Below are 23261 nucleotides of genomic sequence, written 5' to 3'. Positions count from 1 at the left end.
GCCGCGACTCAAAGATCTCACTCAGATTATACGATCGGATGGATATGTACGCTGCCAGTAGAGATCGCGGCATCCAAAGCGATGTTGCAAACGATACATCCACGTCTGCCTCAGTCCCCAAACGATCATAATATCTATACCTTGGGAGAACTCTACGATCATAATGTAGTGATTGCCTGTCTGCCGCTTGGCATTTATGGCATCTGCTCTGCGATTTTTGTTGCAACGCACATGATTCACACGTTCCCGGAACTCCGTTTCACCCTTTTGGTAGGTATTGGGGGCGGGGTACCGGGCGAAAGAGGTCCCGATATCAGACTTGGTGACGTAGTGGTCAGTAAGCCAACAAGTACCTTTGGTGGAGTTGTGCAGTATGATCATGGAAAAGCCATTAGTGGCAATCGGTTTCAACGCACCGGTGCTCTGAACAAACCACCATCAATCCTACTAGCCGCGATCTCGCATCTGGAAGCAGATAGTATGATCGGCGACACTCATATTCCGCTCCATCTGGCGAATATTGCGTCTCAGTTTGACAGAAAGAACAGACCATTTCACCCGGGCTCGGAGTATGACATTCTTTTTAAACCAGAGTATCAACATGCGGGGGATCCAGACGGCGCATGCCTTCATTGCAGCCGAGAACACATGTTTACTCGTCCACCCCGTTCATCAAACAATCCTCTCGTGCACTATGGCTTGATCGCCTCGGGAAATCAAGTAATCAAAGACGGCTTGATGAGAGACCGTGTCGTGGGCGACCTCGGCGGTGAAATTATGTGCTTTGGGATGGAGGCAGCAGGACTTATGAACGACTTTGAATGCTTGGTAATACGTGGTATCTGCGGTTATGCAGACTCGCACAAGAACAAATTGTGGCAACCCTATGCAGCAGGGGTGGCAGCAGCCTATGCAAAGGAGCTACTGTCTGTTATTCCTGTGATCCAAACACAGACCAGTCAAAAGGCGTACGTCAAGTGAGTTTGTTAACCCTATATCCAAAACCAAGGATGACAGAGTAGCAAAGTACTAAAAGGCCGGGAAATAACCTCAAAAATGATTAAGTGCCGCAAGCGTTTAACCAACACCCGATTGGCGAGGTAGATTTGGCCAGGGCTGTCCACAGACTAAATGCCGTCGGGGTGTTATTGCTTGGGAGAATGCATCTTTGCCTCCCCGTTGCGCTCGCCCTCAGTCTCATTCTTATCGTCCCTCTTGTACCCAAGAGCCATATCTCTTCAGTTGGCTCGCTGCCTCATTTACCCTTGCTACCCAGGTTTCAACGCCATCAACAGCACCAAAAGGCGAGGTCTTCTGCTCCAATAGGAACGACAAAACTTCGGCTGGACCGAAAACCTCATCTGGCACCTTGGAAGCAGAATCTTTAGCAAAATCTCTCAATCGTGTCGTCGCCCAGTTGTTATTCTATACTTCTCGTGTGTCCGGGTGTATTGTGATGGGTTTTATCCCAGGTCAACCGCTGGATGAGTGCTGGAACGGCCTACCCCGTGATACCCAAGGGAAAATCGCTGCGCAGGTTGCTGAAATAATCCAAGAGATGCATCCATTGAGCTTTTACGCCTGGCCCCATTGGTGGAGGAGCAAGTCGGGGTCGAAAAAAAAAAGATTAGAAAAAATAAACTAGAATAGCACCGAGAATGATGGACAGCTGTGAGAATATTAAATTGGCGTGCATAAACTTCCGTGCGGCGTAGATTGCATTTACGCGGCGAGACGCGCAGCATGAAACCCTAGTTTTGCCGCCGTGAAATGCGGTTCGTATGTCACAATAACTTGGTACGAGTTGCTACGTATTAAAGTGCCGACCAATTACAAGTTGACCCTGTGTCCCTAGGATTCGTTGTCTACCACCTAGAATGATGCAGTAAACTATAAAATGTTCGCTCTATTACAGATGTAGCTATACGTACTTTCCTCTGCCGGGCTTTCCTATCTTAGCGGCCACTTTTATAAGGGCGCTCAGAGTCTCTCTGAGTAAATTCCAGTCCGGGCTCAGACTCGGTGAGCGGGAGCCATCTATTCAACCTGGTCAATATCGGAAGACCATTCTACCAATCGAGCTGAAGACATTCTGGACTGTCAGACTCGATGCCTACCAAATCGGCGCTGGCTGGTCCAGTATTAGCCCGCTGCGATGCCATCTCGGTAACAAGTCTGAATGTGGCCAAATAGCAAGCTTCATTATGGCGCAATTAATTGCAGTCATGTTACCAGGATTGAAGATCACATTGAAATGCCAGGCTTTTTCTTGATGGGACGATGGGTGCCATTTAAAAGTGGATGGACTAGCGTGTTGCATTTTATTGATGCAGCTTACTCAGATCAGCTCAGACTCAGTCAAGAAGTGGCAGAGGAAATCAGGTACATAGGTGCTGATCAGTAGCATCGACAAAACATCCAATATGTACCTCCATCTCTCCCATTATTTCCCTCCTTTTTAGGTAAAAACTTACTAAGGACAGGTGATTGCCCCGGGGAATGGATATAGGAGCCGCGAATTCAGCAGTGCATTGCAAATGTATCGGGAATGACTCTTCAACTTGTAGCCAGACTAACAACTGGAAAATCTAAGCAACCAACGAGGGGGTTACTCTTGGGGAATGGTGAGGGCGGTCGCTGTGGGTTTTATTGTCATCATCGCTCTCCTCGCCATCCTCGCTCTCATCACCGTCCTCGCTACTCTCCCCATCCTCACTCTCATCAACGTCCTCGCTACTCTCCTCATTCTCGCTACTCTCGCCATCCTGGCCACTCTCACCGTCGTCACTGCTATCGCCCTGCTTAATTTCACTCTCTTCATCCTCGGTATTTCCATTGTTGTCGCGCTGACTGAGATCATCGTCGCTGTCACTGTCTATATTGATAAAGGCAGCGTGTATTTGCTGAATTGGTTGCTCTTCCTCTTCCTCGTCACTAGTACCGTAGATGAGCTCATTTTCCGCGGTATCGGGTGGTTTAACTCTACCAGGCCCGCGATGTCAATGCCATTATATCAATTATTAGTATTGAGAGCTGCTTACCTATTCGCCAAGTACCAGGACCTTGGATACTGGAATATCCCCGTCTGAACCGGGCGCCTTGGAGGCGAGAGTGCTTGAAAGATAAGATCATCATCGTCAGAGAAGACAAGTGTTGGAGCCGGGTCGGGGTGAGGTATCCGGTATTGTCTCCATAACTCCGGATCAAGTGGTTGTTGCGGTTTTTTGGCGTACGTAGATCCCACGTGGTCAATGATCCTCCTCTTTTTTAAGAATGTACGTACTTTGTTGGGTACCTTGCATCCTTCGGAGTCCGGACAATTGCATCTATCCATTTTGCAATCCATGGGAAAACGATTCAGCCCATTACCGCTAAAGTCATAAGGGTCCGCAGAAAGACTGCCATCGCTCCTAATCCCATGTGAGCTCTGCTTGTACATCGGCTTCAACATGAACCGAGGCTTGTTTACCGCAAATCCCGCGACTGATTCAACAGGGTAAGCGGTTCCAACCTCGACACCTTGGAGACCTTGTCCTTTCTCATAAGCTGTTCTTTCGGCGTCGGGCCATCTGACTAGTGGAACGCCCGGTACTCTTGGTACTGGGGAATCAGGTTAGATATCAGCTGGAGGATCCGAACTTGTTTGTCCCGGTGAGAGCAGGACCTTCGTGGGGTCTTTTGGTAGTTCTTTTTGATAGGCGCGTCTCAGCAGCTCGTCCACAGTCGGAGGTAAGACTATCCCAGGGGCCTCTTTATTGACTTTATCACATATTTCCTTGTCGGGAAAGAACGAAAACACACCTCCTCGATATGCACTTTTTCCCTGATATGGATAGAATGTGAGGTTCACTTCTGCAACATTCTGTATGGGCAGACGGATTAGCAACCTGAATTATTGAGCTCGATAAAAAACATACCGTTCTATCAAATGGTTTTGTATCTTTCCCATCTGTCACTTCCTCAGGATCCGAATCCTCCTCTGCAGGTGTATCATCGCCCCATGGCCCCAAAGGGAGAAGCCGATAGGTACCAAATGTACCCAATCGTTGCTCCACGACACTGTACAGCCCATCTCCCCGCTCAGGCACTGCCAGAACAACAAGCGCAGCCCCCAAGTAAGCAGCTGCATTGGCCTCGCCCACGCGGAGATCCTCCTTATTCTGAGCCCTCCATCCCATATCACCTCGCCATGGAGGTGAAATATGCACGATGTCAATATAAAACGGCATCTTTGCATGTTCAAAGAATCTCCAGACTGTTCTCGTGTCTTCATTTGGTGGCAGCGATGGAACCCGCTTCTCATACGCATGTGAGATGGGATTGGGATCCAAGTCACCTACTATCTCAGCTGCCTTTATGTCAACCCCGGCCTCGGTTCTGGCTTTCTGAAAAATCCCTCCCTGCCTGCTTGAATTTGGCGTGGATAGAACTCTTTGTTGCCGCGGGTTGGTTCACCTGACTTGTATTCCTCGTCTGGAGAAAATACGTTCTTTCTCTCTTTTCGTAGAACGCTGACCAGCAGAGAAACCCGTCTGGAATGGCAGCATTGTAACAGGCGAGACATAATTTGTCTGTGTCGATGTATGAAAGATCTTCGTCGGTACAGTGGAAGAGGCCTAGTCGAGGGGGAATCTTGCTTTGGAGTGTGTGCGCAGCTGTAGTTGGATTCTTCGATGAGTAGGGTTGCGAGGAACTCTGCTGAGCCTGGCGGGGGGGGGGGGGGTTGGAGGAAGATGAGAAGTTTGACTGGACATCGTTGGAATTTCCAAGGTTGTAGAGATATGTAGGGCTCGATTCAAGAGTTCGTAGTTATAAACATAAAACGAGTCTGATGACTGTGTATATCAATATTTTGTCTACTTATATGTGGTGTCCCCCCCCCCCGGGAATGATTGCGGACTACCTAGGGCTAAGCAAGCCTATAAGCGGCTCGGGCGGCACCGTTTCAAACATCTTTTTCTTGACACAATCTAGGGCACTACAGATAGTGCTTGGCACCTGTCAGCCTTGGCTTATTTTCGGAGTATTCAGCCTCTTAATACGAGATAGGATTCTCTTTGAAGAGAAAGTCAGAAGGATCACATGCAAGATAGTCCAACTGGGCATATATTTCCAAGGTTGTCTTTGCATATTGCTCAGCCACGCTGTCTGATCTATTATTCTACCCTGTACCCCGTAAACTCGTCTGAATTTCAAGAAATCTGCACACTAGTCCTTAGTGCAAACTTCGTGCAGGCCTCTAGGCCCTTAAGGCTCCGTGAACTTCCTAGCCTTGGGGGCTAAATTGAAAAGGTCGGCAATACATCACCGAATTAATTAAAAAATAGCCAAATCACACTTTGAGCTCTGTCTATTGCGCATTTTCTCTTCTATTCAATATGAATAGGACCCGTGTAATAGGTAGCCATTGGTTATTGAATAGTTACCTCGTGTTTTAATCTACCATGTACTAGACAGCTATCCTGGACGCGGTTCGCACATAGGGTAGAGGAATGAAATCATCGAGATCCATAACAGTCGAATATAGAAATGACGATGAATATTGGAAATAAACCACAGAAAAAATCATAAGCCATAAATCACAAGCCATGTTCAAACATTTTGAAAGTTATCATTAGTAAATATCTAAACTTGCTGGTTCCCTTCCACCTTGACAGAACTGATCTGACTGGATGAATATCGTGATCGATATCTATCCCACCACCATATCCAATAATGGGGAGCCAGTCGGTCACGGAGCTCTCGACTAAATTCCCGACTGCGGTATTCATCTCTTTCGCGCCAAAAATGGTCAATAGACCAAGTGCGTCGAGCTGGAATGGCCCCCATTCTGATAGACTGGGTATTTTAGGGGGTAACATATTTGATTGAATATAAATATAAGTGTAAGATCAAGAAAATAAGTGTGGGAGGAAGAGTGAATTTATGGCGGGGACGACCTTGGGAGGCTATGCGGCTGAACTGTGTCAGCTCCATGCAGGTCTGCCTAGCCACTGTGTCCCACACTAAGAGAGAAATATAAATAAGGCAAGGTAAAGCCCTCGTGAATCTCGATTAGCATGGGTAGTAACTATATGTCTTAACAGGCTTGTGTCTTGGATAGTAATAAAGCCGGCTTTACTAAGTCCTGTATTCAAATAGAGAAAATGAAATCAATTTCTTACTCTGCCATATATCAGAGTATGTAAGTAAATCAGTAGCCCTTAATCAGACACATATTCACCATCGTCTCCATAATCTCCATAATCTCCATAATCTCCATATCCCTCTCCGCCAGATTCTTCTCCATAGCTGTGAGCATAGTCATCTTGTCCATCTTCTTCGCTTTCGTCTCCGTCATCCTCGTCTCCATCATCTTCATCTCCATACCCATCACCATCCTCATCCTCATCCTCATCATTATCTTCCCCATCCTCATCCTCATCCCCATCATCCTCGTCCCCATCATCTTCGTCCCCATCATCTTCGTCCCCATCATCTTCGTCCCCATCATCATCATCCTCGCCATCTCCATCCTCGCCCTCATCTCCATCCTCGCCCTCATCTCCATCATCCTCGTCCCCATCATCCTCGTCCTCATCATCCTCGTCTCCATCTCCATCATCCTCGTCTCCATCTCCATCATCCTCGTCTCCATCATCCTCATCTCCATCATCCTCGTCCTCATCATCCTCGTCTCCGTCTCCCCATCCATCTTGATCAGTGCCTTCTTCGTCGTTATATTCCTCCTCTTGATCGCTATTATCATTGTCTTGGCTTTCTCCCCCATCTTCATCACTGTCACCAGCGCCTTGATGTTCTCCCCTCTCTTCATCACTTTCATCTCCCCATCCACTATTATCATCGTCTTCATCTTCATCACTATCGTCATCTCCACTATTGTCTTCAACACCTTGAACTTTGTGTTGATCATCATCGTCACTTTGGTTCATGGAAGACATCACAAGAGCCGCACCGCCCGCTCCTATAGCTAGGCCTGCAACACCAGCGGCTATAGTTCTACCTCGACTGCTTTCGTTCTGGGACGGATGACCTGGATCTTGACTGTAACCAGGATTCCAGGTCTGTCCATGATTTTCACCGTGAGTAAAACCGCGTCCTGTAGGCTCCACTGGACCTGCATGTTTAGATGGACCTATCGGCCTCGCTGAATATGGAGGCTCAACTAGGCCTCTTGGCTTCTCTGGATCTGTAGGCCCAAATGGACCTTGTGGGTCACCTGAACCTGCTGGGTCGGCGGGACGTGGTGGCTCAACTGGACCTGAAGGCTTGACTGGGTCTGTTGACTTGGATAGGCTTGCAGCCGCGACTAGACCTGTAGCTGGAACTAGATCCGTTGGCCCAACTGGATGTATTGGCTCAGGTGGATGTGTTGGCGGACCTGTAGGTGGAACTGTTGGGTCGCCTGAACCTGTTGGCTCAGCTGGACCTGGAGGCTCAACTAGACCTCTTGACCTATCTGGATCCGTCGGCTCAACTGGATCTGTAGGCTTAACTGGGTCCGTTGGCTTGGATAGACTTGTAGCCGCAACTAGATCTGCAGCCGCAACTAGACCCGTGGCAGCAACTAAGCCTGTAGCAGCAACTAGACCTGTAGGCGGACCAGTCGGCTCAACTGGACCTGCTGTAGGACCTGAGGGCGGACCTCGTGGGTCACCTGAACCTGTTGGGTCGGCGGGACGTGTTGGCTCGACTGGACCTGACGGCTTGGCTGGGTCCGTTAGCTTGGATAGACTTGGAGCCGCAACTAGATCTGTAGGCAAGCCTGTCCGCTCAATTGGACCTGCTGTAGGACCTGAAGGCGGACCTAAGGGCAGACCTCGTGGGTCATCTGAACCTGTTGGGTCGGCCGGATGTGTTGGCTCAACTGGACCTGGAGGCTCAACTGGATCTATAGACTTGACGGGGTCGGTTGGCTTGACTAGAACTGTAGCCGCAACTAGGCCTGTAGCCGCAACTAGGCCTGTAGCCGCAACTAGGCCTGTAGCCGCAACCAGACCTGTAGCCGCAGATAGGCTAGCCGTACCTCGACCTGGTTCACCTGGACCTGGCTCACCTGGACCGGCTGGTTCACCTGGTCCTATAGGGTTAATAGGACCCGTTGGATCACTTGGACCTACAGGCTCGCCTGGACCTGTAGGCTTGACGGGGCCTGTAGGCTCACCTGGTCCTATAGGGTTGGTAAAACCCGTTGGATCACTTGGACCTACAGGCTCGCCTGGACCTGTAGGCTTGACGGGGCCTGTAGGCTTACCTGGTCCTGTAGGGTTGGTGGGACCCGTTGGATCACTTGGACCTACAGGTTCGCCTGGACCTGTAGGCTTGACGGGACCCGTTGGATCACTTGGACCTATAGGCTCGACGGGGCCTGTAGGCTCAACTGGACCGGCTGGCTCGACAGGGCCTGTAGGCTCGCCTGAAACCATCGGCATCATCAGACCATTACCAGTAATATAACTAGGAGGCTGACCTGGTCCAGGATAGAAACCATGACCTGGAGCCCATTGATTACCTTGCTCCCAATGGTGATGCTGCCCTGGGCCGGGATGGCCATAAGGATTGTGACCATGCATAGGTGGGCCTTGCCCTGGTCTCAGCGGGCCATGCGACTGCAAGTGCGCATTTGGCGGAGGTTTGTACGCCTGGTATGGACCACTTTGCGATCCCGGGAGTCCACCAGGGCCTCCCAAGTTGGTCGGCCTAGGCGGAGGGTTGGACGGGTTAGGTGGTCGGTGTGGAGCACCTTGGGGTCCTGGGCGTATTTTAGGGCCTCCTAAGCTGGTCGGCTTAAGAGGCCGCTGTGAAGCACCTTGGGATACTAGGTGCATTCCAGGCCCCCCCAAGCTAGATGGCTTAGGAGGAGGGCTGGATAGAGAATTGGGCGCCTTAGCCGGCTTAGGGGCCGGGTATGGACCACTTCGGGGTCCTGGGTGCACTGAATGGGCTCCCAAGCTAGCCGCCCCAGGCAGATGGCCGGATAGCGACTTGGACGACTTAGCCGGCTTGGTCTCCTTGGTCAGCTTGGTCGACTTAGTCGGCTGGTATGGACCACCTTGTGATACCGGATGCACTTCATGGCCTCCTAAGCTAGCTGGGCCAGACGGAGCGCTAGTTAGAGTCTTGGACGACTTGGCCGGCTTTTTCTCCTTGGTCGGCTTTTTCTCCTTGGTCGGCTTTGTCTCCTTGGTCGGCTTTTTCTCCTTGGTCGGCTTTGTCTCCTTGGTCGGCTTTTTCTCCTTGGTCGGCTTTGTCTCCTTGGTCGGCTTTGTCTCCTTGGTCGGCTTTGTCTCCTTGTTTAGTTTGGCCGGCTTGGTTTCTTTGGTCGGGTTAGTCGGCTTAGGCGGCTGGGATGGACCACCTTGTGATACCGGGTGCATTGCAGGGCCTCCCAAGCTGACCGGCCTGGATGGAGGGTTGGTCAGTTTGTGCGGCTGGTATGGACCAGCTTGTGATCCTGGGTGCACTACGTGAGGTCCCAAGCTGACCGGCCTGGGCGGGTTGTACGGCTGGTGTAAACCAACCTGTGACTCAGAGGGCACCCTGGAGCCTGATGGGGTGGGGGCAGGTTGCGAAACCTTACTAGACGAGAATAGCCTCCTGAAAAATCCAGGATTCTTGGGAGGTGGAGTATAGCTGGGCTGTAGCTGCAATTCCCGTAGGCCTTGTTGTGGAGGTGGAGGGAAATGCGTTGGAGGGATATGGGGGATGCTCCTTCCACCTGTCGTGGTTGGGATTGGAGGTGGTCTAGTCCCTGGGTTAACCATCTGGGGACGGGTCTGTTGCGGTACCGACTTCACCACTGGTAGCTTTGTAGGGTTGTGACTTGGTGGGTTTGAGATTATCTTCGGCGGCTTTGCCACTTTCTTTGGGGGTTCCACTTGAACAGGCATAGGTGCAGGTGTATGAGCCGTAGAACGATTGGTAGGAAGTGGATGCGAGACTGGAGGGTATTGGTAGGGCGTTGAACTAGGCTGCGAAGCGATGTGCTGGGGTGAACCGATTGGTATGCCATGAGTAGTTGGATAATGTATTCTCTGGTCTGGCCTCTGAATATGGAGAGAGGCAGGGAGTATGCCCTGATTGCCGACAAGTTGATGGACGACTGATGGCTTGGGTGCCGAATTTCCGGGGTTTGATGGTGCTTTTGTGGGACCCAGAGTGCCGGCCTCTTGCGGCTTCTTGGGCTTCTTGCCTGACTTGCCTGATTTGGCGGGTGACTTTGGTTCTGGCGCAGTAATTGGCGCAGTGATTAGCGCAATGTTGGTGGGTGGGTGTTGAGGGTGCTGTGTTTCATATTCCAATCGGCCAGGCGCAGAGTGTGATGTAGCTAATGGCCTACTAGGGGGCAGGCCAACAGGGCGTCTGCGAATCTTCATCATGCTCGGATCAAATTGTGAGAGTTGTGGAGTAGCGGAATAGGTTGGGAGCGAGGCGCTTGACACATCCTGGAGGCTACCATAGGCCGGAGCTGGCTGCTGAAGCGTGATTATAGTACCTGGCAATGTACCATGGCTTGATGCACGAACACCAGATGCATGTATTGGCATCGGCGAGAATGGTGTGATCTTGGGTGTATTGTGGGTAACGGTAACTGCGTTCTGGGAGCTGACATTCTGTTGACTGGCGACCAAACTATTTGGGATGGCATGTACAGTCATGACTTGAGATGTCTCAATGTCGCGGGGGTCCTGCATTTCCTGAATCTTTTTGTGCAGCCCAGATTCAGGAAGTTCCGAAGTAGAAGTGGGTTCCGTATCTTTCAATGCCAACTTTCGGATCTTCTTGATAGCAGAGATAATTGTTTTGTAGTTCTCATTTTCCCTGCTTAAGAAACTTGCCATGGAGAGGTGACTGCAACCCGCCATCAATTCGACCTTCTCGCTGCGAAGACCAAGAGCTGCGCAATACTCGTTCAAACTCTATAGGCGAATCAGTATCTCACTCCCTTCACTCAAGAGCCTGCGAGTTAAAACTTACACATTCTTGCTGTGGTGGCGTCGGAACATCTTCGTAGCAGAAAAGCAATTTCATTTTCTTAGTTGCCTTTGCCTTTGACTTGAAGCCTTTGGAGATATCGTGCAGAGCAACTACACTGCTCTCTGCCCACCCAAGGTCTCCCACATATGGCAGTTCAACCTGGGTCAACCCTGGGGGTATACCGTCGCTCGCGCAACGCATCAAGAGGGTCGCCCACGGGACATCTTGTGACGTACGTTGTGGAGTACTAAGGAATATAACCCCTCGAGTGCAATCGATTATATTTGGAAATTGGGCGAAGGCTTCAGTCAGGCACTTTATTCCACAATGCGTTAGCTACATAATACCACAGTAAAAGGAGTGCGTCGGCTGGAACAAAGACCCACCGATTCAACGATAAAACCACCGAAGCCATGGCAGATCAATACTAGAGGCCGTGTCGCTGGGACATCCCCCCGAATAGCAGAAATTTGAGTAAGCAGGGCTCTAGACGCCTCCTGTACACCTTTAAATGGTGCTTCGCATAGCCAGACTGCATTGGCGTCGTAATAAAATGTAAACACCCTGGCCCCGCGAATGTCCTTTGGAATGAAATCGCGTAGCCAGAAGGAAGAGTCGGAATAGGAGTCCCAGGGGGCTAGGCCGTGGACAGCTACAATGTCAATGGCCTTTGCCTCGTCGTGCTTATCGGGCTTTGGAATCTTTGTTTGGCGCACAAGCTTTGCTGTTAGGCCTTGCCCGTCAAGGGGAATGGGCGTATGTGTAGACATGGTGAGATTCTAACACATAAACTTCAATAAAACGTTTGGCAGAGAAGGCTTGTGTACCCAAGTCTGCCGTTCAAAGGAATGGGGGGAATATGTAGTGACAAATGGACGCGGCGTTAAGACGAAGTATACCTTCAGGGAGAGGAATAATCTTGGGAGCAGTACGAAGGCGGAGCGGGAAGAGGGGAGAAAGCTTTGCCGTTGAGCCGCATAGATGTTCCAAGGTTAAGTGCTAGGACTATGGCCTGAGCCCTCACTGTTCTATAAAGGGGGCCAAACTCCGGGCTTTCGGGCTATAGTGTGGCTTAGTTGGGCCATAACTGCAAGCACTAACCACGCCATGCTACTTAAAATACTATGGTAGTGGACGTGCGCAAAAACCTTCCAAGACCCTGCCCCTGTAGGTCTTAAAAGGGACTGGGGCATGCTTCAGCCACTAGTTCACAGATTATCTAGTGACCTTGAACCTTCTGGGATCCCAAGGAGATACCTACAATTCTCCAGTCGACTGTACAGGGGTGTTCAAATCCCGATCAGTGGCCAGTGTCGAAGGCGGGGTAAAAGAATAGCCACAGTAATCATATTATACAGTGTATGATACGCGCAGGAGCAAATCAGTGGACGTCATATAAATTAAAGATCTTGAGTTGGATCTGTATCGTGCACCACACGCCTAGACTACATATGATAACATCATGCTAAATATGGGCTTATTGCTGTGCGTTGCATAGTACTAGTGGGCTTTTTTTGCCCAGGTTAACTTAGCCAAAAGTATGGGCTTGCAGAGGCTAGTCCAGCCAACATGAGGCTGAACACAGCCCGCCCCTCTATTGTGACCACTAGAAAATCTTGGTTTTCGATATTGCTTTTCTCAGAGATACGAGCTACAGGTGTGAGATATGCCGTGCGAAGAGTCAACAAAGCAAATAACTGCGTGTATTCTTCCATTGGGACTAGCGCATCCGCCCTCATTGGATACCCCCATCTGGGATCAGCAAACCACCCATGGACGGTTTTGCCAAGCCGTTTGCCAAGCATAAACACGAGGTATAGCCTTTCGGGGCCAACCGCATTCTCCACCACTTAAATGTAGATACGTGGATTGCTTAAATTGGATACATTCCATGTGATAGTGATGGAAGACATGCAAGGATTTGTGATTGGGTTCCAAGGTTGAGATGCAGATAATGTAGGTACGTTCTCCCTTACTACCCAACCAATGGGCTCACTTCTATAGTTCAATAGGAGTACATAAAGGAACACAACAGCCCTGGAAAACTTATCAGTCGTGAGAGTGTCTTTGGTCATAGCCTGTGAAGCTATTCCATTCTATTACCTATCGTTGACCATGGAGAACACACGGAAGAAGGCCAAGACGGGAGTGAAGAAGACCGGGGTAAAGAAAACTGGGGTTAAGAATACCACGGGCAAGAAAAAGGCCACTTCGTCTACTAGTGCAGTTCATCTTGCCGCTCCTCCTCATCCTTATCCCGTGCAAACCCAGTATGCACCGGCATATGCGCCACTTCCACAGACACAAACGGTCTTTCTTGAAAAGCCAAGTAAGAAAATTGACTGTGCCTTGTACTGCAACATCTCGAGAATGACACTAACAGAGTTCTAGTAGGAGGTAATCGAAGAGGAAAATGCTCGTTATGTCTACTCGTGCTCTTAGCCGTTATTTCCTACCTGGTGGCCATCATCTTGGGTCGTAAGTTTGGCAAAAATGCGTGATACAATGGGTTTCTAACGGCATCCAGTTTATATCATGACTAGTTGCGTCTCGACAAAGGCAAATATTAACGACATCTATCTCGCCGAACTCTCAACAAACGCCACATCCGCCATCTCACTTCGTGTAGGCTACTTTGGTGAGTAGACAAACAGGCAATCTTCCTTCGGTAATAAAGATCAGTTCCCACTAACTGTATGCAGGAGGATGTGTATCGGTCACCGAAGGAGCTGATGCATACTCCCCCGATGGCAATTCCACACGAACGTCCACCAACTGCGTCTCGAATATGCGCCGCGATGATCTGGAGGATCTAAGCGAAGACCTTTGGGAGCCTCTACACCTCGACTCGGGTAGTACCCAAGCCGACGTTCAGTCCTTCCTAAACACCACTCTCCCACAAGCCAAACACCTCCAAGAGGATGTCTTCTTCTTTGAGCCTCCCCTTGTCCATATCCTCCTGTTCTTCATCTCGGGAATTATGCTCCTCGTTGCTCGCACAGGCACATCCAGGAAGAAGTCATACAAGGCAATGATGGTGATAGCACTCAGTTTGAGTGCCTTCGCACTTGCCCTCGCACTAGTGACCGTCCTCGGCTCTCTACAGGGCATGAATGCGTTGCTTAATAGCTCTTCATCGGGGCAGCAAAGAGACCTTGGTGACTCCTTATATATATCCCGTGATAAAGGTATGCTGGGGCTCCAGGGGGCTCTTGTTGGTATTGTCGTCGTATTCTATGTCTCAATGGGGGTGCTCTTTGTGCAGAGGACAGAAGAGGGAAGTATTGGGTATATAGTCCAGGCCTTCCAGTCTGCAGGTAGACCATTGAGGAAGAAGTGGGGAAGAAGAAGATACTAGTAGGTACTATGCTGGGCAAAGAAGAAAGCTGTGGGGAGTGATGTCTTACGGGGGAGGCAGGTTGAAGGGTAAAACGGGATGAATTCCTATTCCTGACCTTTCCTTGCCGGTCAATTTTGCTTTCTACATCTGTTGATCATTTTGTTTTGCTTTGCTATCTTGCTATTCCGATGCCTTTCTTTCACTAATTGGGGTTTATTTAAACGATAGGTTGCTAGACAATATCGGTAATTTGTACTCTACTGAGCAAATATCTAGCTCGGGCATTAATGACTATGTCACTTTCGCAAATGAAACGAGCATCGATAATTGAGGCTACGAGCTAAAAGAGCCTCCATAAACTTTCTAGAATATCGACGATAATCTCAAAGGAACGTGGCGAGAATCTACCTATCTCATTGGTGCTCAACTCTAAACTCAGTTCTTTATTCCCAGGATCGTGTTACCCCATGCATAAAATACTATAAAATATAGCTTAGTTTATGATGTGTAGTTGCCAAGCCTCTGATCTATAAGGTGATTTATAGGGCAAGCGGGGATCACTGATCCCGACAATCCCGAGGTCCCCGCTAAGAATCTCCGCCAATGATCCCTGCCCGTAATCGTAATCCCCGTGATCCCCGCTTGTTTCTCGGGCACCAACAGCTTGAAAAATAGATCTCACAAAGGTCCAAACTGCAAAATGGTCGAAGATAATAAACTGATTAACAGGTTCGTTTTCTTTTTGAACATAGTGAAAGCAGTGTGTTTATTGAACACTATTGGCCAAACAAGACTGCACCCAAATCACGCCCATTTCCTAATACCCAAGCACCCCCTAAGTCCAATTTAGGAATTATTTCCGGTTGCTCACCCAAGTAGCAAAGATGCCTAGGACAGGCCCATGCTATGTCCACCTTTATGCCATATTTCCTAGGCCTCGATCCCTCATCTTCTTCCCGTCCTCTACCTTGTCTTTTGAGTTGATATCAGTTGTGCCCGTGAAACTCCAATGTGACGGTCTTGCCCTTCGATGGTGCAGAGAAAGCGCTTCATCCTTGACAGCAGCAAAAGTCCACGAGCTGCTAAGACTTTGTGAGTTCAGTGAATGCAGTGACGAAAGGGTTGAGGCGGTTCTGCTATGCCCTCACATGGCGATATTTTTTAATTCGGGGCGCATCGTAAACCCATACAAAGCCCCATGACATGTCAAACTCTTACCCAAACCCTCGGTCGCAAGCCTACCCTACATTACCGTCAACGAGAAATCGCAGTCCCCGTTATAGGCGCCATGCACGTATGGAGGGGCTCTTGATTGGGCTCATCATCAGCCTAGGTGAGGGTTGTTGGGAGTTTGTGCTGCTGCGCAATATGACGTTCTACCAAATCACAAGAACTAGCAACTAATCTAGCCGGAATAGCGTTCTATTTAAAACGAAGCTATCAGCCTAATGTACAGACTGATCCCACGAGAGGTCCGGCCTAACCCAGTGCTGGAAGGTAAACAGTCTACACTTAACTTATACGCCTTAAAAAAAAATATATACTAATCATGACTAGCTGAATTCGAATCAGCACATGCTGGGTTAGGCTTTAGGCCAGGACCCTCGGCCAAAAACTGGGTTTTGCCGCAGACTAGTCATTCTTCTCGGAGGGCGTGATACGTGGCAGTGTGACTAGACACACCTCACTGCAGCTGGTTATATATTACTATGATATAACAAGGTTGCCCTCCCCCCTTTCGTACTCTTCGCCACCGTTTATCCTACCCTCTATTTCTCTCCGGGTAACGTTAACAGGAGCTATACTGAATGATGGCAAATTCAAATGCCGTGAAATGCAGCATTAGTAGCTGCAGCTATCTGCGGGTTCACTATGACACGAAGGTCTCGCGATGGTGTCAATACCGTAAGTCCTCACGCGCTAGCAGATTACCCTATCCTTTTTTTTGTCTATGACGGTGAGGTATGCTAACTGTGTGCTTGTTCTTTAATGCACAAACCGATATAAAAAGAGTACGTCCAATGGGTGTTCGACTTGTAAGGGGACGGATGACTGTGTCATCTTGTGAAGCTCGCAATACCTTGTACCAAGCTTTCATGGAGAGCCGTACACGGGGAGACGACGTGGTTTGTCTGCCAATCCCAATGTGGCTGTGCTTTGACAGTGATTCGTTGCGGGGATTCTAGCATATCCGGTGGGGGCGGGAGACGAGGCGACGCAAATTGAATGACTGTGCACAGCCGTTGGTCACGAAACGTGAGGTAGCCTCGCCTTACTGAGAGCATAAGAAAGAAGTAAGATTGTCCGGGGCGTTCGCTGTGCATAGTGGGCTAGGGTTCAGCGTCCACCAAAGAAAGCCAAATATCCTTAATATGCGGAGAGGCCGTTTCTGCCAAAGAGTGCTAAATAGGTATACATTATTTTTGATGTAGATATTCTCGTCATTCCTTAACAAGGCTTGGAGTGGACTAGCACTTGCTGACATATTACTTGTCTGAGATCAACTGCGCTTTCTTCCCTCTGTTTTACTATCACACATGGTAAACCTCGCCATTTGCGACCGTTCTTTCCTCAAGCGTGGCTAGCTCTCGGATTTTTACCGTCACCGCATTTGGAAGAGAGATAATCTCCCAAGTCCCTCCGAAGAAATTATGTGTGACATATGCCCCAACTTCCAGTGCTTTAATCGGATCCTGAAGTAATATTATAGCAGTTAGCTATCTAAGAGCATAGAAGAGTTTTGATTAAGCTACCTTGTAGTTCTTCATTGCTAGGTGAAGATGAGAATAGAGAGGGTGAATGAGTATTAGGGGTTTGGGATTAGAACAAAGTGGAATCCATGGTCTGTTTATGGACACCCTTAAATACTTATTGGCACGTAATCGGTCTGGCTGTCGAGTGACTCGGTGTATACTTGAGTACACGTGGTGAATACACAACGGGTGCTCGCTGACTGCAGCGTACCACATGAGGCCGCCTAATGGGATGTTTGGACTAGCCAAACTCTAAACCTGTTTGCTAACACACGCGTCCATAACATAGCCGGGCCCTTTTCAGTGAATTCACCTTCAGCCCTTCCTTTACTCTGGTCCTATTTGATTCAGACTTCCCCTCTACCCTTACACTAAATGAGGGCTACCCCCTGATTATCGACTTTCTATAAAGGACGGGGTAACAAATCGCATCAATGAAGCAGTGGATCTATACCGAGAAGCTCGACAAGCTGCTTTTTCTTCCCTGCGTCGTGATTGGGACGGTGATTAAAACCTTCTCGGCCTATCTCAAGCCCAAGCCCAAACCCCAATATACTATCCTTATTCTTAGCATACCCAGAAGCCATAAGATAGTGGGTGCTATAGGAGCTTAGGGAGTTGTACCTATGTGACTTGGAAGCGCTCGACATATTTTCTGCATTCGGCCGGATGTGGCACAAAGCACTCTCGGTCAGTGCGGTGGTCGCGCGACGAAGGGTGAGATCACCCGCTCTCACCCGGCTTCTCGGCCTGTCTATTGCGCCCTTGCCCTACTCAGCCCCCGTAGGGCTCCCGTAGGTTGGTGCTCTGTGCATTTATTATATTTAGATACCGTAAACTGCTGAGAATATGATATTTTGCATGGTTTAAGCTAACACATGCGACCATAGGGTGTGGAGAACAGGGCTTCCCGTCCGCTCAGCCGTACTTAAGCCAGACGCCGGTTTGTTAGTAGTAAGGTCATATGCAGCCAGGAGTAGCTGATCCTATTACCCAATGATCGGCAAGCACGGCCACATATAAACATTATTATAGGTTGGAACAGGTGGGTGGGGGGTGCGCCTTTTCGTAGTCGACATTCCAAATCTGCGTGTGGCATCAAAGCGACCGTACGCTCGGCTTGCTGAAAATGGTACGAGCCGCGAGCCGAGAAACAAAGTCTCCAGATATGCTTAAGGGGTGACCATGAAACTGTCTTCGATTCCTACTGTACATATACCAGCCGGCTAAGGGATTGAGGGGGTCAATGTAGGCTTGGGTTTGAAACCTTTTGCTTGAGTTCGAGGTTTGCCCATTTAATAATGACTTTGACGTTTTTGCATCCCGGAACAATGAATCTTCAGTCTTCTCAGCCTAGTCTTGGTACCTCTTTCGCCAGTAGAATCGGCGTAAAAGTGGTCGCATATCGTCTGCTGTCAAACCTTCTTCTTGACCTAACTCTGCCTGCTTCTCTGCCTCGGCCAACTTCGCTTTCAATTCCCTAAGTAGAATGCTCCGCTGCTCTAGACTTTTCAGCATAATTCGCACTAAATTGTCATCGCTCTCCAGCACCGATTTGTACAAGCACAATCCTCACGATAATGCATCTTTCATTCTCGGCAGCAAAGAGACAACCTTCGACGACGTTCCAGCTCCTAAGCCCACTGCCCCCAATCCAGCAGACTTCCCCAATGGAGGCCTGCAATCGTAGACAGTCGTGGCAGGGTCCTGGGTTCACGTATGTTTGGAAAGTTCTCACGGCCTATATAGTTATCGCAATTGCTACAAACTAAACGAGAAGTCAAAGCAGTAGGGAACACAAGACAGGATCTCATGATTATCATCCGAAAATATGTTCAGGCGATAGTGGACATCTCCTTTCTGAACTGAAAATAGTTCGTTATATAACAGAGAATAGCCAGACCCTTTCCTCACTCTGCTTTCACATTTCCTTCATCATTAAATATATCCTCACTAAATACTCACTAGCGACACCTATATATTGAGATTTAACTCAACCTTTACAATGGTGTTTAAATATATATATCAAAGTCCAACCGGTTAATGCAACGACAAACCGATAAGGTTACTCGTTCCTATGGTAAAATAATAATATATACATGTCCCGATCTCACTCCTTCCTCTCCTTCCTCTCCTATACCAAACCGCAAGAGCAGAAACGCCGTGGTAAAACCAGTCCGATACCATTCGTATCGTGCACGGGTTTTGGGCTGAGTGACTTAGCCAGCACTGTTTCTCACACAGCGGAAATATAACGCAATGAACGAAGAAGCCCAATCAATACGCTCGCTCAGCGACGAGGAGCTAAATGATCTCCTGATCCTACGATTTCGGGTCCATGAGCGCGAGAAGAGACGCATTCAAATACTCAGAGACTCACGGGCGACGTAGGATGAGATACCAGCGTTTTATCAACTTACGATCGTACCGAAACCAGTCAGGGCATTCTCACCTTGCTCACCCGCTCCTGGGGGAGCGATTGGCGCAACATTGGCAAGTGGCCATGGATCTATTGGAGGAGGTGGAGGTGGGCGAACAGGAGTTCGGAGAAGTCACATGTTGTTGAAAAGATTATATCGTTGATGTCTTAACTAGCATCTGATTCACGTTTCCTTCCTATTCCTAGTTCGGAGTCTGCGAGGTATTATGCATGAACAAGGAGTCAGTTGTTTTATCAACCTCAACCTGTATTTAGTTCGTAACTTCTCAGAGTTTTAGTAGTCCAGGCTCACTGAGACCTCAGATGTGGTTACTCTCTAGTCCGCTTCTATTTATTGATCTATTTTGGTGGCTCCATGAAGGTTGACGGTATGTCAAGCTATATGGGCAAATAGTCAAGGGGGGAGCATAGTGGCAGAAAAGGTCAATTCATTATTAGTCGGGACTAGTACTGCAAATATAAACAATCACAAGGCATAAACAACGTATTAATCGTGAAAGATAAGAAGATTAACTACATTAATAAGGTTGAATTCAGAAATTCAGCATCAGCACAGCACCGGCCACCACAGCGATCATCCCTAGGCCCTTTTCATTGTGCGCACCAGCCGAGTCCTTTGTCGCCCCAGATGTACTGTTCTTCGCCCCAGACGTGGCATTCTTTGCCTCAGACACCCCACTCGTCGCCCCAGGCACACCATTCTTGCCCGATGTAATCTCGACAATATCGTCCGGATTGTTCTCCCACCAGTTAAGGTTCGCCAACGAGACCTCATCGTTCTCGAGATCAAAAACGGCATAAACCTCGCTCAGGAAATTGGAGCCCAAGACGATGCTTCCCTCATCTTGAAGGTGAACGTTCTCGCAGATCGTGAAATAGCACGTTTCCTCATCAGACCACCACCCATCATTCGTCGCGGTATCACTCTGTTGGCTAACGAAATTGCTGAGGTAGAATTGGAATTTCAATTGCCCGAATTTGAACTCTATTGTCGAGTTCTCGCCCATTGCACTGCAAGAGAAGTTGACTTGTCCGTACTCATCCGGAACGGAGGTGTTGCCAATTTGGGCATTTAGGGCCTGAGCCACGGACTTGGGGACGTAGCTCATAGTAACCGCAGTGTCAAATACGGCGTCTAGTGGGAACTTCGTAGACGCCGCGGATGTTTCGTTGATTGAGATGCCATCCATATTGATACGGAGAGCTTTTGTGAGACCCGATCCGTTGACGATAGGGAAAGTGTAGAGCGGGCCGAAGTATCTGGCCTTGTTAACGCCGCCGAACAGGGCTGTCTGACCCCAAAGACTGAAAGTCGGAGAGTTGATGGTACCCGCGTCGGCCAATGCCTGGGTCAGGGAGATGGAAGATGCATTTCCGTATCCAAGACTCAAGGTATCTGAAAACGTCCACGTTAGTGATTAATTATACTGGCCAGGTTTGGATAGACGTACTAGCAGTGATCATACGCTCCGTGACGATCCCCATCTTCATAATATCCACTTTGACACCACCGATTCTCAGAACGTCGGTCACGAAGTCCCCAGTCGTCATTGTACCGGAATCATCGTATGCGAATTTCTCGTCAAGCTTTTTGCCGGTGGTTGAAGCAGTTAGATTATAGGCGCCATATCCACCACAAGCAGCGTGGTCCACATATAGATCGCAATCGGAGCTATCCACGCTATCAAGCCAACAGCCATTACCCCAGGTGTTGAAGTATGCTAGGATATTCTGGGGCGGGGTGCCGAAAGTCACATTTGCGAGGTAGGATACGTACTGGAAAGTGAGGTTAGTCTGCTTCTCATTTCAACTCAATTCTCAGCGATGGACGTACATTCACTACCTCGTTCTTAAGACCGACGTCGACACTCTTCGATCGCTTAGAGAGCTGACGCGAAGTGTCGCGTACCATTGGTACCGTGAGAACCGCCGGACCATCTCTCTTCTCCACATTCAATGTAGCATTGGTCAAGGCTACACCAGCCAAGCCAAGGAGGCAGGCCAACCCACTGCGCATGTTGATAGACTGAGGATGGATGGAGGTCAAATGCAAGAGAGGAGAGTCGAGGTTGAAGGCGGAGAAATGGAAATGGAAATGAACGTCTCAGTCATGGCAAGCCCGGGGCTTAAAATTTGAGAGCGGAATCCGCCGGCGCAGGTGCTAAACTGGTCTAGTAAGAGTTCTTAGCGGGGAAAAAGGTTTACGTGAGGCTAAACGAGACGCCTCATGCTCATTCACAGTTGCTCCCATTCACGTTTCCCAACTTCAACAGTACCTGCATTTTACCTCAAGATCAAGATAGGAAGTGATCAGCAGAGATCTAAGATCTTGCCAAAGCACGACCTCTACTCGGTACTCCATAAGGAGGAAAGGATCCGCCAAGCTTGTTTTGACCAGTGCTTAGATGGTCTTGGCAGGGACCGAGGACAGTGGGGACGCTAGTCCAGAAGGAGCATAGTGAAAATGTTCTCCGATGTTGTACCTCGACACTATAGAAAATATTGTTACGAAAAGATCTCATAAATGCTTTCTTCTCGAAATTCTTTAAATTCCCTCAGCTTTGGTGCCTTGGCTACGATGCGAGGATGGACCATGGACATCATAGACAAAAAGGGATTCCTCCCTTCCAGACCCTGTCCAAATTAGGAAACTGGTCTTAGATATAGGTACTTATCTCGCGGACAGAATGTAAAATGAAATATTTAGAAATCCAGCTATAGGAAAAGTGGTGTTATCTGTCGAATACCAAGCCCGAATACATGGTAGAAACCAGATATTATACACGAAGTCAGGTGATTTCGAGTACTTGGTTTAGCATACAAAAGTGCATATTATACAGTTAGTCATCGTTACCGCACAGATTGTTGAAATTGCGGGTTTTTGTCAATTTAGTTAAGAGTTCTTCATATATGCCATTTTTACCCATACATTGCAATACAGACAGATTTCTGTCAGTTATGAGCCCGGAATCGTTCCATTGAAGATCTATCTGCATATAGATCACCTTACAACCTCGCTGTCGCCGAAACTGAGGCTGATTTGACTACTTGTCAATCGTATAACGCCGAAGCGAACCCCTGAATTTGAACTTCGAAGAATCGGAGATCTGTCAACAACCATCAACAACCATCAACAATATGGCCGGATGTGATCCTACAAATGCCGCTAGACTTCGTCAACAATGGAGAAATCTAGATAGGGGGTTAGATCGAAACGTCGACATTGACAAATGGTTGTTAAACTGGGAGACTATACAGGCAAGATGCAAGAGAGCGAAGATGCCGGAAGCAGATGCTACTCCGACTTATTTCCTCGATGCTATCTCTGTTATGTCACCTGCATTCCATGAAAACTGGACTCTTAGGCTTCAAGATCGACCTGAGACTTCATTTACTGAGCTTCTCAATCGGTATAAAGCTCACTGGAGTATCACCCATGGTAAGCCAGCGGTTACCAACTAAAGGGGGATCTCTAAAGCTGCATTTTCAATATAGCAAGGCCACGAAGAAGCGAAACTGTCTGAAGAAATACTACTGTAGAAGAAACCCTACCCTTATAAAAGGCCTAATTCTAGGCATTTACTATAGAAATGCTGGGATTTATACGTAGAGAATAGGCCGGTAATATATAAACTGATGCCGACATGTAAGCAAAATAGGAGAAGGCTATAAAAGCTAACCCTACCTAGAAGGCCCTTTAGAGAGTAAGCGTATATAAATGAAGAGTAACGAGATAAGCTCTTAGCAAGTA

The 23261-nt window shown here is 48.6% G+C and overlaps 6 protein-coding genes across 6 annotated transcripts; 3 read left to right on the top strand and 3 right to left on the bottom strand.

The window, feature by feature from the left end:
• Positions 1–81: 81 nt before the first annotated feature.
• On the top strand, positions 82–981 carry N7455_007192 (uncharacterized protein; the record flags this gene model as incomplete). Its single annotated transcript, XM_040957799.2, has 1 exon — positions 82–981. One exon carries the CDS (start codon positions 82–84, stop codon positions 979–981), a length of 900 nt encoding a protein of 299 aa, XP_040811873.2.
• A 1627-nt stretch (positions 982–2608) lies between these two features.
• N7455_007191 (uncharacterized protein) lies at positions 2609–4229 on the bottom strand (the record flags this gene model as incomplete). The annotated part of the gene is made up of 5 exons (XM_065605557.1): positions 2609–2637; positions 2780–2982; positions 3042–3600; positions 3802–3862; positions 3918–4229. 5 exons carry the CDS (start codon positions 4227–4229, stop codon positions 2609–2611), a joined length of 1164 nt encoding a protein of 387 aa, XP_065461411.1.
• A 1974-nt stretch (positions 4230–6203) lies between these two features.
• On the bottom strand, positions 6204–11747 carry N7455_007190 (uncharacterized protein; the record flags this gene model as incomplete). Its single annotated transcript, XM_040957698.2, has 3 exons — positions 6204–10919; positions 10978–11292; positions 11364–11747. The coding sequence occupies 3 exons, from the start codon at positions 11745–11747 to the stop codon at positions 6204–6206; spliced, it is 5415 nt and encodes a 1804-aa protein (XP_040811772.2).
• A 1345-nt stretch (positions 11748–13092) lies between these two features.
• N7455_007189 (uncharacterized protein) lies at positions 13093–14335 on the top strand (the record flags this gene model as incomplete). Its single annotated transcript, XM_065605556.1, has 5 exons — positions 13093–13306; positions 13369–13374; positions 13420–13455; positions 13505–13615; positions 13680–14335. 5 exons carry the CDS (start codon positions 13093–13095, stop codon positions 14333–14335), a joined length of 1023 nt encoding a protein of 340 aa, XP_065461410.1.
• Positions 14336–18559: 4224 nt separating this feature from the next.
• On the top strand, positions 18560–18760 carry N7455_007188 (Major facilitator superfamily domain general substrate transporter; the record flags this gene model as incomplete). Its single annotated transcript, XM_065605555.1, has 1 exon — positions 18560–18760. The coding sequence occupies one exon, from the start codon at positions 18560–18562 to the stop codon at positions 18758–18760; it is 201 nt and encodes a 66-aa protein (XP_065461409.1).
• Positions 18761–20043: 1283 nt separating this feature from the next.
• Positions 20044–21527, bottom strand: N7455_007187 (uncharacterized protein; the record flags this gene model as incomplete). The annotated part of the gene is made up of 3 exons (XM_040957764.2): positions 20044–20906; positions 20962–21286; positions 21345–21527. 3 exons carry the CDS (start codon positions 21525–21527, stop codon positions 20044–20046), a joined length of 1371 nt encoding a protein of 456 aa, XP_040811722.2.
• Positions 21528–23261: the final 1734 nt, after the last annotated feature.

The sequence above is a fragment of the Penicillium solitum genome (assembly GCF_028829755.1).
Source record: "Penicillium solitum strain IBT 25940 chromosome Unknown utg000004l_segment0_segment0, whole genome shotgun sequence".
Lineage (NCBI taxonomy): Eukaryota > Fungi > Ascomycota > Eurotiomycetes > Eurotiales > Aspergillaceae > Penicillium > Penicillium solitum.
The sequence above is the reverse complement of the archived record's forward strand: the minus strand, read 5'-3'. Positions and strand labels throughout refer to the sequence as shown.